At 31.9% G+C, this 16,415-nt stretch overlaps 2 protein-coding genes across 3 annotated transcripts in view; both read right to left on the bottom strand.

Moving 5' to 3' along the window:
- Window positions 1-16,415, bottom strand: part of LOC135194112 (putative uncharacterized protein DDB_G0285869) — a 317,179-nt gene that overhangs the window by 181,915 nt on the left and 118,849 nt on the right. The gene's annotated exons all lie outside the window — the stretch shown is intronic.
- The window catches only part of LOC113397251 (synaptotagmin-5-like), a 52,220-nt gene that overhangs the window by 22,365 nt on the left and 13,440 nt on the right, over window positions 1-16,415 (bottom strand). Inside the window, exon 1 of one of the 2 annotated variants that reach the window (XM_026635529.2) lies at window positions 3,122-3,446. The exons of the other annotated variant lie outside the window; for it this stretch is intronic. Within the exon in view, the coding sequence (XP_026491314.1) occupies window positions 3,122-3,277 (156 nt within the window). The 5' untranslated portion in view covers window positions 3,278-3,446. Of the gene's footprint in view, window positions 1-3,121; window positions 3,447-16,415 lie in introns of those variants that run through there. 2 annotated transcript variants of the gene reach the window in all.

Genomic DNA, 16,415 nt, shown 5'->3' with positions numbered 1-16,415 from the left:
AAAATGGACAGGATATTGTAACTACATCATATGAAAAATACTAGTATGACTGGTGATTCTAGGTCAACATATTTAAAGTAAAATGTTCCACGTCTGTCTGAATGTAACACTCAAAGTCAAAAAGGTATTTAATTGTTGTATGCTTTTCTTTAATTTCATCTGTTAATGTGCAGGTCGAATGTTGCAACTGAATTTTATACCAGATTAATTTATCAGATTACGCTGAATTTTTTTAGACACATTTGTTAATAGCTGTCACATAACTGTTAGATTATTATTGTCAGGTTTACTCGTAACAATAAAAAAAAATTCCTTTTTTCCAAATAACTCTCTATTAAAATGTTATTTGTCTTGCAAGATAATTTAAAAAAAAATCATAAAGTTTATTTAGTATCTTGATAATTTAATAATTACTACACAATATTGTTCAGTATTAGTAAATGTAATATTTAATGGAGTATACACGCAAAATGGATAGCTGCGGTTGGAAAATACCTATATGCTGAATATAGGTTCCAGTGACGTGCTTTGCGAATGTCCACGATTTGATGGAAGGTAAGATTTTTGTTTGTATATTTATTACTATTGCAACATATAATGTATATCGCTCATTATAAATTAAGCATGTTGTCCAGAAATTTACCAACCCAACGAGCCACAAATAAAAATTGTTAAGTAGTCGTTAGTCTAATAGTTGTTAAAAATTTTACCTAAAATTTCGTCTCAAGAGATGACGATGTCGAGGAGGTCGTTAAGGATTTAGTCAAATAATTTGCTTAAGCGAATGGACGTTGACTTGGATGGTGTTATCGACTTTCAAAACTTCCACAAGTCAGTCGTAAAAATCCCCTCATTGCTTGAGAGCTCGGGTTACTGTCTCCCACAAAGACCAGCGGTCTTTTCATTACTTTCAACTTGGTGGGGCTCTCAAGAATAAGTCTAATAAATAATCCTTTAATAACATTAAATGTGTGTGTCATCATCGAAAAAAAATCAGTAGCAGTTTATGGCTGCCTCGGTAATTTAGCGGCTTTAAGCGGTAGTTCTTGCTACAGCGCTTGATATCTCTCCAATCATGTCGAATTGCCTTTGATGGGATACAGCACTCGTGTTTCTGCAGACTCTAGGTAGACCGCCAATACGAAACTGCGATTCAAGTCCTCATATTAACTATTGTCATGTCAAGAGTCAATATTTAGTATGGACAGAGAAAATTTCCAAATATTGTGTTCGATATATTATCGCAAACCAATATACAATATTAACAAAAATACAACACTCATTCTAACACAGGTCATATTTTGATAGAAAGCTAATTCCACATCCGCTTATTTTAAAGAAAATCCAATCACCAATGACTCGATTCTAGGTTAAAATAAAAACGGATTTTTGTTTGTTTTCGAAATTTAATTAACGCTGTTTGTTTTCAACATTCTATTTTTAATTGGGGATGTGTCCGTTCGGTTCAATTAAAAGCTGAGAGCACTAATGATTGTTTTTTTTTTTTAATTTACCAGTCATATTCGAAACAATATTAAATTCTCGGTTCATAAAACAGTTTCATTGGGTTTAAATAAGTTGAATCCATTTTTGATAACGCTTTTATTGTTATGAAATAGAAATCAGCAATATAAGGTCTATTGTATAATAAAAAAGAGTCAATTCTAATTAACTAGTAAATTGACTTTATGATATATATACATATATATACTGGTCATGCACGGAAAAATTATGTTGAACGTTTTTAATTAAAAAAAAATGCTTTTACAAAGAAATTATTTTTAAGGAAATTCATTGTACAAGACACAGCTATGAGAAATTCATGTCTAGAACTCTTTGTTGTTTTATTCATTTTAAAATAAGATGCGTTAATTACTTTGACATTCATATATATATTTAATATAGTCCACATTTATAAAACGAATACAATGATGTGAATAAATGAATACTTTTAATGATGGTCATGATGTTCTCGTGGCCGATTTTGACCATGACGGTTGAAGAGAGTTAGACTAGCCCACTGCGCAAGACAACACACGAGATCAAGATTTTCTTACACCCTCATCTCTTAGTATTCTATTGTTGAACAAAAGATAAACCACATAACTGTGTAAACGTGACAGAAAAAATAACATTGTAATATTTTAACAGTGCTATTAAATTTAACCTTTAAATTGTTCTCTCATCAGGTCAAATAATATAAATAATAATAGTTCATACAGTGCACTTACGAGTATTATGAGTGTGTTGGTGAGGAACCCACTCTGTCACGCCACGTTACGACGTCGAGAGGGATACTTATCGCGAATACAGTTTATTGCCAATATTTCAAACTGAAATACGACTTTGGAAATATAAGCTCTTGCATGTAGTTTAAATAACATTTTAACTGTGTAACTAAGTCATTTTCAAATGATGATTCAATTATGTTCTTACACGTGATAGGTTTTTAGATGTGTTTATATTTATAATATAATAAAAAGTGAACGGACAAATCGGCCACCCGATGGTAAGTGGTCACCACTGTTCATAGACATTGGCGATGTCAGAAATATTAACCAATGACCAATGTTGGGATGTTACGTCCCTTGTGCTTGTAGTTACGCCGACTCACTGAACCTTCAAACCGGAACATAACAATACAAGGTATTGATATATTTCGGTAGAATATATGGTGGTACCTATTCAGACGGTCTTGAACAAAGCCCAACCAATAAAGATATTTCGTTATAATTATTTATTACCTATATTAATATTGTTTACGCCTTTAAAGACGTATCACTTATAATGTAATGTCAATAAATAAATATATCATAATCTATTTATCGTGACAGTGTCAGAATAGTTTGTATTTAAGATATTTGTTCTGCTTTAAAATAAAAATTAATTATTCTTCAAAAATATTTATTTAGAAATCTATTATTAATTATTTTATCATGGTACGAACAGACATGTATGTTGTACTTACTAAGTACTCATATTCAATATCTCATCTGATATCTACTTATTCTGATATTTAAAATAATTGAAAGACACTGTTTCATAAGTCAAATTACTTCTAATACAATAATGCTAATGCTTAAAATATAATATATATAAATAAATAATAATAAATACATACACTTGGACTGCCATGAGATTTATCTTCACCGAAGCTGTCCGTTGAGTTATGGCTTTGGCCACTACTTGCGCTCGAGGTCCTCTCTCTAGCCGCTCTTGCCCAGGACTCGAGTCTCTTTTGAGCAGCCCACACTCCAGGAGGGCCTAATCCACTCATTTTAACTATTCTTTTTTCATTACTTCACAATACTTTAATTAGATTTTAAAGATAAATTTTAAAAAGTCATTTACGGATTTATATTGTGTCACTTGTATAACTCACAGTAAAAAAAAGACTATTCAAATATCTTTAGGTCAGTTATCGTTGTTCAAATTTATCTTGAAGCTGTTTTTTATTTTTATATTCTGTGAATTTAATTTTTATATTTTTATTTACGTATGTACATAAATAATATCATGCCTTTGTCTCCTTTTTATTGATGAATTAGTTTTAGTCGGAAATTTGGTAAAATCAATAATTGCTGTATGTTTTTGGTGTCGAAAATATGTATGTCCGCTGCTTATAGGCTAATTACGTAAAATAGTATGATACGAGCTTACCTAGTATAGGTTACTTGGATATGCTTGAAAAAGTACTAGAGTAAATAATAATGTAAATTTATTTGTATTTTTTTAATTTACAACAAATTGTGATTTTATTAGGGATTCGCTGTCGATATCTAAAAAACCTAAGAAGATTATTTCTATTAAATTTTACGTATAGAAAGCTTAAGCTACACATATTGGTTTTATTTCTACATTAAAGGATTTACATTAAGTAACATGTACTCACAATATCAAATTGTGTATCCAGTTTTTACTTTTATGTATTTTGGAGGTTTTATATTTATTAAAAAGTTGTTTTCGGCTGCGGCTTCAGTCGCGTTTTAGCAGTTGGTTTTCAGGTATTAGGCACAAAATAGCCAAGTCCTTCCTTGAAGTTCAAGCCTCCGTCATATCAAATTTTATCAAATTCGGTTCAGACCGACCAACGGTCAAACCGACCGTGAAAGAGCAACAAACAGACAGATAGCTTCGCGTTTATAATATTAGTATAAATGCTATCAAAACTAACTGGAACTATTACGTAAAACCATATTATTGTTTGACATTGTAATCTAGAATAAGAAATAATAGCAATTGGTAAACCTATTAAAGAAAATTAGTTTTACTCTTATGGAGTTCATGATATTCATTACATATTGTTTATTTAGCATCGTTGGCTTACTATAAATTGACTTTATTTGTTATACGATTATATTGAAGGTCTAGATTTTATACAAAAGGTAAAATAGAATAACTACATTATTTTTAAAATATTTATATATATATTATTCTTAAACAATTGAATATAACCTTAGTTTTAATAGTAAGTGCATGAATGTCTTAAGCTTGGTTTAAACATGATTGTTGCATGATTGCACGGGCGATTTTGACGAACATAACTAAGGAGCATGAAAATCAGCAAGAACAATATATAAATATAAATAACGAATTTAGTTATATAGACTTTCAAATTTTCAGAGTGAAACGAAATAAATTCTCTCTAAATCATAACTGAAATATAGAAATATAAACACATTACATACGTAAAAAGCTCAGTATTTTCTATTCCCGTGTTCGATTTTAATATTTACCTATTTATTGAGAGAGGATATATATTATATAACTGCGAATTCACGCAAAGCAGCTGGTAAATAAATAAATAAAAACATATTTTTGCGCGCTGTTAAAACTTTTCGATAATTATATTTAGTTTTGGAAAATATAAAATATTTTTTTGTTCTTTCATATCGTATATTTAAAGTGTTGTTATATGTTTTAAATTTTGTAGGAATTAGGTCAATGTCAATCTATGTGTTTATAATATGAAATAATATGATATAATATAATTATATAATGTTGTGAAATTATCTACGAGGCAGACCGCTCCAGGCTCGCAAGAGTAACTGGTTTGGTTTGAACGCTAAATGTAATCATACTTTGGTCCACTGAAATACTTGGCAATTTCTGTGTTTTCAACGTTTGCAATTGCTGGGATTATACAAAATTGTATTAATTCGCCGTGGCAATGTAAGTCAATTACATAAGCTTTTGTCACTCGAGCTCGGTGATGAAGAAAAACATCGCGAGGATACCGTCGGATGGAATCTGCCACATGTTTACCCACCAACCCGCATTGGAGCAGCGTGGTGGAATATGAAACCTTCTCTTCAACAAAGGGAGAGGAGGCCTGAGCCCAGCAGTGGGAAATATATGTACCGTGAATACATACATATGCATTTAGTAAAAAGCAGTTATTTTAATATCACAAACAGACTACAATTTTATAATATGTATAGATTGTGAATAATGATTCTAGAGAGGGAATTTTAGCAAATTCAGAGAATTAGAACTGCCGTAGAATGTGTGAAAATACCGTAGAATCGATCACTGTTTGTGGTTACGGTTTGTATTTAAATTATAAAGAATATATTTTAAAATTGAAATGATTTGCCGTATAGTAGTAGTAAATTACCTGCTAGACGCATGGCAGGGGTCACGGACGGGCGTGCGTGGGCGCCGCCTGTAGCGTACTACGAACTTAACGTGTAGGTGTTTGTTTACGTCGTGACTTCGGATTAACCACTATATTAGTAAATATTATTTTTTTCGTAGATAATTATGGACGAAGGAGTTTTAATTGCTTATCATACCCAGAATATGCTATTGAACTATAAACAATTTAAATTAAATATTTTTTTTTTTTTGATGTAGATATCATTCATTTAATTGCCAATGCGCCATCAATCTCGAAACTTAAATGTTATGTCCCTTGTACCTGTAGTTCCAATGGTTCACTCACTTCAAACCAGTACATAACGATATTATGTTTGGCAGTAGAATATCTGACGAGTAAGTACCTACTCAGACGGCCTTGCACAAAGTTCTACCGCCAAGTAAAATATGTACTGTTTTTGCAAAACAAAGCGAGAGCATAAAAACTCGTAGCACCTCAATGCATTATTGATTTGGCATATGGTTTCTATTGTAAGTAATTAACTTCACTTGTAAATTCATTTATAAGCAAAAAATACAGTCTGATTCGATTTTCAAAGGTTGTTTATTTTGTTTAAAACTTATTTTTAGCGGCATATTCAGCGGAAATCAACATCACCAAATAATGCTAATAAAGTCTTTGGGATGGGTTGATGTAATTGCATAAAACATTTTATATAGAACCCAATGCCTTAATACCAAATAAGATACTATAAACTTTGCAAAATTTTACTGCTTTTCCATTCCATCGTCCATTTTCTATGCAAAGTAGGTTTAAGAAAACTGTGTCGCTCGATTGCATACCGTCGTTCCTTTGGGGATTTTTATAATCACTTGAAAATATCAAAACGTTGATATACAAATGTAGATTGACAAGGATTGAATAATTAATATTTGAATATTTAACGAATCGCTCAAGATCTGGGTCAAAAGGAGTCATTACTGAATATTCTACTGTTAAAATTCATTGCTACGTACAGTCAAGTCGACATTACTGAGATAACTACATAGATGCCATATTAGTTCTGTCTTTGCAGTAAAGGTTATGACTATTGCATCTATTTTAATGAATAAAGAAGGTGGAAGAAGAAATAAATAAATAAAGAAGGAGACCATAATATGGGTTATTTACTTTTGTACTGAGCTTAGTTATAAAATAATCTTTAATATAAAAGAGGAATTAGGGTTTATTTCATTGTTATCTAAATTTGTAGAAGGATGTCGATTTTTAAATCTAAATTAAAAATTAATATATTTACGACATTTTTCAATCCATTTAAATAAAAGTGAAATAAATTTAATACAAATAAAACGAAGGCTAAATACAGCAATATGTTAATATTTAGAAAAACGATAAGGACAAAACAAGATCTTAATCAAAATCAAAATATACTTTATTCAAGAGGAGTCTTACAAGCAGTTCTGATTTTACAAGATTAGATTAATGTCAAACATCATTTAAAGTAAAGTAAAGTAATGTCATGAAAATATTTTAAATATTCCGTCGCTGAGTGTGAATGGATAATCTCAAAGCGAATTGTCTGTGAAAAATCATATAAAAGGAGACCAGATAACGAGCTAACTGTTGCGCTTCGAGTTATCTCAGGAAAGATCATCTCAGTAGATTGCGAATTTATTTAAATTAGCAGTTTTCAACCAGAGCGAACCTCTAGAAAGATCAAATTATGTCTAACTCCGAAGAGGATTCAATTTATGCGTAGCGCTGAGCTACTGTTGTTCAGCCGTCTTCGAGGTTTTACTCGTAAGTATAATCTTGAATTAAAATTGAATTTGCGTATTGAATTCTATGAGACCTACTTTTTATATTTTTTTTGGCATGTCATTGAACAGATTTTTAATAAGAAATATCTTTTGTTTATAAATTAGCATCGATAACATGAATTATATTTCCCGAAGCTATTTTAACTCAGATTTCGCTTGTTAAATACTAAAATTTTGTAAAATAATTATTCGCTTTGATGTCATATGGGAAAGTTCATTGTCAATTAAGTCAAGTGTGAACATCGACCTTAATACTTCAATGGCAGCTAAGCGTTCACATCACCATTAGAATATTATAATTCAATAGAAATCATAGGAAACATATCCAACTTTATAAAATTTTGTACATAAATAATACAACACCAAAATACATGCATACAATATGAATAATAATTATTTATATGATAGGTACCGAAAGATTTTTGACACGTTACTCAAATTGATTTAAATTAAATAAGATTTAATTAAGATTAAATAAATTTTTGAAATCAATATTTTTAATATACCGTTTATGAATGAGTAGTTTTGTATTTAATTGGAAGAATAACAGTTGAAGCACTTGTTTTATACGCGGATCGGGTTAAGGGTTGAGCGGCGCGCGGCCAGCACCGCGTCTCGCGAAAACTGCCGCTCCCCGGGCCAGTGTTGCCCTCCCAGATGCGACCTTACCCCATATTTGCAGGTGCGATGCGAATGAATTCACCCGTATAATCGCTCACGCCTCGCTGCACGCACTCCGTATAATTGTACATTATATATTGCTTTTTGCTGCAACTTGAGATATATCTTACATCTGCAGCTAAGACGGATGATGCTTGTTAGTAGTATCGATCTATGCAAATGTTGATTAAGTAAATTAATCACAATTTTTGTATATAATTGGATATCACTTGGCTGTACTAGTTTAAGGTTTTGTAATTTAAATAAATTATTTATGCAAATCAGGATGGTAATTGATTATTTAACATCAATGGTTCCAATTGTTTCGTTGCTATACTGATTGGTTGAATGATTTAAAAATATTATAAATTAAACTTAATTTTTATACCTTTTTTTATCGAAGTTAGAATAATTTGCCATTAAACGGATGAGACATTATAAGTTGGTATCACCAAGGGCGGCGGCGCATTTTGGCCGCGTCACTTTCTCTGGGCGAGCAACAGGTACGGAAGGTCATGTAGGGCGTCTTGGGAGTACGGGCACAGCCTCGTGTTATACTCCATTCGATATATAATTAAGGAGCTTTCTAATAGTTACCTTAGGTATAATAGAGTGTTGATTATAAACTGTTGTCAGTTGAAAGATAAGTTATATCTATAAATGGTATGCGGATTGGCAAACACATTGACGCTGTATTATTAATCATTCCTTACATCGCCAAGGAGCTATAAACCTTGGGAACTACAAAGTTATATTCCTTTGCGCTTGTAATTACACCAGCTCACTTACCCTTCAAACCAGAACTTAGTAATGCTAAGTGGTGCTATTAGGTGTAAATAGCTGAAAAATAAGTGATGAATGAATGGTACCTACTCTGACGAGCTTATAAAAAGTACCATCGCCAAGTAAAATATTCACGTTTAAATGTTAAACATATAAAACGTTTGGAAGCATCCGAACTGCATGCAATGCATGTTTCATGTAAGCAGAAATAGTAGTTTTTCATGAATGTGGTTAATCAAAACTTACAATCAAAAACATATGATTATTATTATAAATACATGAAATGAATTTATTGCGAAAGTCGCTTTTCTGTAAGTAAATAATACAGTTTGCCAATCTAATACAATTGTAGGGAAACAAACAAGTTTGATGTAGGTTTACATTACATTACAATAGCAGCCTGTAATTTTCCCACTGCTGGGCTAAGGCCTCCTCTCCCTTCGAGGAGAAGGTAAGGAGCATATTCCACCACGCTGCTCCAATGCGGGTTGGTGGAATACACGTGTGGCAGAATTTCATTGAAATTAGACACATGCAGGTTTCCTCACGATGTTTTCCTTTTATAAACACAAATTAAGCACATGAAAATTCAGTGGTGCTTTCCTGGGTTTGAACCCGCAATCATCGATTAAGATGCACGTGTTCTAATCACTGGGCCATCTCGGCTCTGATGTAGGTATGGGACATAAATACTACTTTTTTATGCCTAACACTTGGCGACCAACCTTTAAAAAGGGACTAAAGCCGCGAGCGACAACTTGTATAATAAAAAAAAACAGAGACTTGTACTAATTATATAATTAGCTAATTCTGGGTATATAATAAATTATATGCTCATAATTATATTAAGAAAGCCTTTATCTGCGGTAAGATTTTTACAGTTATTTTCTTTGTTTTGATTTAATAAAAGACTTTCTAGATTAAACACAATACAACTACACAAACTGACGGGAATTTAAAGATGTATATACATAAGCGTACAAACTTGGAAAATAGTGTATTTGAAGCGTGCCTTTGTTTACAATTGTCATATGCTTGTGTTCCTCAACTGTGTGTGCTACTCAAATATTGATGGCCGATCGCTCGCCGACGTGTCGCTTAATATGATTCCAATGTCGTCATTGCATCACCCAATCTAGGTCATTCTTCAAATTAGACGGACTATTTGTCATTTTATAGCACTTGAAATGTCAAATTATAGCACTTGACTTTATACAGCTAAATTTTATATTGATTGACCGAATCTAAACTTCACTTTCTAGACTAGTCTAGAGAACTTTGTGCTGTTCTTTGATCGTTAGTCAGGACAAACCATTTTATAATATTCTATATTACATTAAATGGATGTTATAAGGGTTGAATGATTAGTAAAGTAAGTGAAGGAATAGACTCATTACTATGCGCCTTAGCATGCTTTCTTTGTTGAGGAGATGGTCTGAAGTTTATTTCTCCACATTCGTGGGTTGGCGGAGATGATGGGACACGTTTTAACGACTGGACCATCTCGGCTATTCAATTAATGATTGATGATAATATCAAAAGCATGAATGTTGATGAAGAAGGCACAACGAAAAAAGCAGGTATGTAAGTAATATGTACATATATTTTTTATTTGGTTTATTTCGAACACAAGAGCATATATTTAGAGCTAAGACATCGCTGACTCATCCCTCGATATACTAGCATACAGCCTAAAATGGATCACTCGAAATATCTATTGTGAAAATAAAAATAAAAAATAATTTTAAAGTACCGAGAGAAGGACAAGACAAGGCGAATTATACTTTTTAAAAACACTCGAAAGATTATTGAAACGGTCACGATGATAATACTTGATTATTTTTATAGCAAAAAATATTACACTCGAAGTAAAAAAAACAAAGCTTTTGATTTGAAGAAAGGACCCTTTTGAAAGGTGAGAGTTTCGAGTTTCAAGTAGCTACGCTGCTTTACCGCTGGCTTCTAGGTAAGTATTTCAGAATTTATATTGAACTATATTTCATAAAAAGTTGAGAGACAAAGTGACTAGTTACACTTGAAAGTTAAAAGCAAATAGAAATTTATTTTGAAAGATAGAATATAGAGTTTGTCTTAAGAGTTTTTCTAGAAGAATATCACTATTAAGACAGTATAGTATAATTATTACTACTGACTTACTTTTTAATCAAAATATAATATAGTATTTGATAAAAAAAAATTATCATTTTAAGAAAAAACCGTTATTTGGCAATTACAATTTTAATTAAAATTTAAAAAAAGAAGGAGATTATGAATGCGGTAAAACTCCGCCATTAACAAAACGATTTGTAAAATTTTTATTTTTTAACGAATCGTATAAACTTTTGTTTGGTTCTATTAAAAAAAACGGGATTAGAGTTCGAATTTTATTTATAATATATTTTCTATATTATAGATATTGTTTTCGACAGCTCCGAAAATTGTGGTGAAATTTCAGGATTAATATAACTGATTATAAATTCAGTTGCAAGATTTCACCAAAATAATAAATTGCTATATATTCACGAGCCGAGATGGCCCAGTGGTAAGAACGCGTGGGTTAACCGATGATTTCGAGTTCAAACCCAGGCAGGCCCCACTGAATTTTCATGTGCTTAATTTGTGTTTATAATTCATCTCGTGCTCGGTGGTGAAGGAACACATAGTGAGGAAACCTGCATGTGTCTGATTTCAACGAAATTCTGCCACATGTGTATCCACCAACCCGCATTGGAGCAGCGTGGTGGAATATGCTCCAAACCTTCTCCTCAAAGGGAGAGGAGGCCTTAGCCCAGCAGTGGGAAATTTACAGGCTGCTAATGTATGTATGTATGTATATATTCACAATATCAGTGTTATTTTTAGCTCAATAAAATGATAATTTACAGAGTACCAACGTGTGATCCTTTTTTAAATATTCTAGTACCTAATTCCACTGATATTTACGACAACGTATTTCTAGGTCAACGAGACGTAATTATTTTGGCGTTAAGAGCTGCCATGAGTGCTCTCTGAATGAAAATTCGTATTCATTGTACCTTAAAAAAATGAATATTTTCAAGATGAATATTGATGACAAAGTTCTAATTTTCTACAAGATACGTATGATCTATTATTATAGGTTGTAAGGAAAAATAACATGAAAAACTATTTTTTTAACATTGAAATATATACATAACCGTTCATTTACTGGCGATCTTGAATAAAGTAATCAATATTACTATATTCATATTAGACTTCTACTAGCAGTAAAATTTATATTTGCTTATTATAATTAATATAATAATATATTATAAACCTCTGCTAAACATTATCTGCTCCGCGCAGGTTATCCGCGGTTAACGTACTGTCCGCCCTCGCCGGTCATAGTATTATATTAAATAGTCAATAACCCTTTTCTATATAAGAATTATTTAACACTTTCTAAAAGGACTAACTGGTTTATCTAAAATTAGTGCGTTTAAACAAACAGATACACTGATAGCGTAATAATATAATAATAATATTATATTACATTAATGATATTTACATTATTTAATTTAATTCTATTATTAACAATTAAGCCATTTATATAATAAAATAATTAATTTTGTCCGAGAGTAGAGCCTTACAATAATGCACATAGATGATAGGAACTAATTGATTTTCAGATTTAGTGTAAAATCAACTATTATTCGCCTTCGTGTTAAAGATAAATTTTAAGTATAAAGAAGTTAGGTGTTGGAGCGCATGCGCAATAAGCGTTAGCAACGAATAACATCCATCACTTGACAACGATAAAAAAATTTTTGCATGTCAATAATGTGTCTTTCTTTACTTCAATATTAAAATGTATACCATCAATTGCATTATTTCAATATAATCACGCTAATTTTCCGCACAATAGGCTATTTCTACATACTTAAAACTCCCCTTTATAATTAACCTGTCCTGCCTTGGGATTCAAGCTAATTCCATCAAATTCAATTCAGTCGTTCGGCCGTGACAACAGACACTGCTATTCTAATTATATTTATAGAAGATTACTGTCATGATTTTTTAAATATACTTATATAATTTTAATTGAAATAATAATATTTAGTACTGCTTTGACTTTTAAATACGTTTTTTTTTAAATTGAAATAACATGTATGAAGTATGATTATTGATTCGGTTATCGACACCGTGTTGTGGCACTCCCGTCACTTCCGTCTCGTGGCGTGGTGAGGCGAGCTGGTACTGCCTGGCACGGAGAAGCGCGGGATTTTTAACTGGAGAGATAAACTTATGACGAAGGACGGATTTGCTGTTAAAGTTATAATTAATATATGTATCGAGTGGTTTTAATATAATGGAAGTCAGTGTGATGTGAGTTGTTTTATTTTATTACTGACAGAGCAGAGGTAATATAACTTGAAATAAAGTGTCACATTTGCTTGACTGTATTTTGCGAATAGTAGTTGTAGTAGTCATCTTTTCTTAAGTTGCATGGATGGATTAATGTATTAACGTTCCTTCTGTGTCACGGGAGTGCGACACTGTCAATTTCTAAACGCTAGGTTCTTACTGATAATTTCTCGACGGATACACTCAATAAATTTTTCGGGACCAACTTGGATTTGAACCCAGCAAATATGCAGTCTTATAACCAAGCCACTGGGTATGATAGTCATGTGGCTATCGAAGACTTTTAAGAGGTCTATGAAAAAACTACACAAAATAACAAGAAACTTTATAGTACAGATAATAATATTATAGTTTAGTATAAAGTAGTGAAGAAAGCCGTTTATGTTCAGAATCTTATCTTTAAGATCCATAATAAATCCATCAAAATAGAAAGCGCTTTAAGTGTACGTAAAGCTATTTACGGCTCAACCATCCAAAGACAACGAAGGACGAAATAAAATGTGAGCCAAGCCACATTATTTAATCTTATTTTAACGATATGCGAGAAATACGAACGAAAGAGATAGTACACGCGTCTTTGTATGCGTGACCTAGTTACATTCAATAAATCTTTGAAATAGTTATGAATTACATTCATTGGGTACATTTAACATAATAAAAAACAAATTATAACCTAATAATTGTTGATATTTTTGATCTTAATTTCGATGATAATGTTCTTTGCATTGAAACATATTATTCTGTAAATGTTGGAATATAAATAGTAATTAATTGTTAAATTTTATATTTTGTTGTTGAATTGGAATTCGAAGAAGTTTCCGTTCACTCTGCTTAAATTATTTCAACCAATAATATATATACCATTTATGATAGAAAGAGCACTGTTGCCAAAAGATCATTTCGATATATCTTCACTAGTTATTCAATGTTTTATTTAGACTATAATAAAATAAAATTTAACTGTAAATTAAATGCTCATCAAATTGGATCGAAAACGTAACATTATACTGTAGTTGTTTGTTGTAAACCTATTAAAATTAATGCGTATAAATCTGTACGTACTGAGCTGAACATTGTAACATACAGGGCCGGACCGTAAGTTTAGAGGGGCCCGGTCTAACACTACTTAGGTGGGCTAAGACATATTTGAACGTAGACTTGAAACCATACGACCTGTTTAATTTAATAAAGTTATGGATTCTTTCGCATTATCGTCTATTTTTTACCTTGACTTGACTTAGCTGGGGCCCCCTTGAATCCACGGGGCCCTGGGCAGAAGCCCAAAAGACTATATGGTAGATCCGGCCCTGATAACATAGGATTAATTACTAGTTTAGTGACTAGGAAATTTCAACTTAAAGGGGGAAAATGGTGAGTTGTCCACACGAAGTCGGTCCGGGTAGCTAGTTAATTATAAATATAGATGGGGGACAAAATAACTCATATAACTTATATAATTAAACGCCAGACGTCGAACTTCCATTAGCGAAAAGTGTACTTAAACTGGCCCCATGCCGCTTGCGTTGACCAATCAATTTATTACGACTTAATAAATGATTTCCTGACTTAGATTACTACAAGGTTCTATATTAAACTAATTTACTTAAGAATACATAGACACTTGTAATTATTTTACCTTAATTTGAAAATGTAATAACAATAATATAGGTAAGTATTGTATTAAGATTTTATAGTTGTAGGTATTTGGTTTTGTGCATGAAATATACTTAAAATTGAGAATACTAGAACTACGAATAAAAATATTTTATTATTCATAACTTATGAGTAAAGAAAGCCACTGCCGTTGAAATAAGCACTCAGAAATCACATTAAAATGAGTATAAATAAATAATAGTAGTTTAAAAACTAAAAAACACGCTTTGAGCACGCACTAAAAATTACAAATGGAGCGTTTTGTCTAAAAATAATAGTTTAAAAAACTCGGTTTTAGCACGCACTAAAAATTACAAAAGCAAACCCTGTCATTTAATACCCATATCATGGGGGTGCATTTCAAATAGCCAATCCGCCATCTTGGACGTCTACCATATTTGATTTAAGTCACGTGACTATTTTTTTCCTATTCCTGACAGCAAACCCTTTCATTAGATATCCATATCATGGGGGTGGATATCAAACAGCTTGTCCACCATCTTGGGGAAGCCGCCATATTGGATTTGTAATGACGTTTCTTAGCTAGTCATGTATTGTCATCAGAACTCAGAGCGTGTGCAATATTACATCCTAATCGAAGATTTTCTTACATACCGTTATAACCGTTGAAGTAAAGCTCATACAAGTAAAGCTAATATAAGCGTGTTAAAAAGAGCTCGTTAATATTATATATGAAAAAGACACAAATACCGTGGTCGTGGGAATGTATATATGTAGTGTAGTAAATGTCAATGTTGTGGTATGCAAATATTTTGCAATTTTTTGTGGTAAAGTGTAATCTAATTAGTGTTATGCAATCAATCCTTTCAATGGATCATTATTTTTCCGATAACAAGGTATAGATAGCCAGAGAGGCAAATAGGCCACCTGATGGTAAGTGGTCACCACCTAATAATAATAATAATAAATAAATAATAATAAACGCGCGCTGTAAGAAATATTAACCATTCCTTCCATCGCCAAAGCGTCACGTCTTGGGAGCAAAGAGTTTATGTCCCTTGTGTACACATTGTGTGTTACACTGGCTCACTCACCTTTCAAACCGGAATACAACAATACTAAGCATTGCTGCTTGGAATATATGATGAGTGGATAGTACCTACTCAATTGGGCTTTCATAAAACCAGTAGGGTTTTATAATATCACAAAAACGTATAGTTTTTGTTTTGTTTTTGTGTTTTGTGATAAGAATCATTGACTCATTTTATTTTCTGCGAACGAAGCCAATGGATCGTGCGACTAATATAATATTATATAACGTGAAATAGTATAACTAATAAAATTGTACATCACCACCGATGGTATTCTCTGGACGATCTCAACACGTCAACCCAAGTAATTTAGTTTTTTACCGACATAAATGGGGTTCCTAAACACATTTCCTCAGAGAAATCTGATAAAAGTTACGTGTGGCATTATAATACGGGTTCGTAACAAAATCTATCCGACATCTCTCCCTTAGAATATACTTTTAAATTTTTCCCGACTTTTATATA

The sequence above is a fragment of the Vanessa tameamea genome, chromosome 3 (assembly GCF_037043105.1).
Source record: "Vanessa tameamea isolate UH-Manoa-2023 chromosome 3, ilVanTame1 primary haplotype, whole genome shotgun sequence".
Taxonomy (NCBI): Eukaryota; Metazoa; Arthropoda; class Insecta; order Lepidoptera; family Nymphalidae; genus Vanessa; species Vanessa tameamea.
This window is presented reverse-complemented; position numbering and strand designations above follow the sequence as displayed.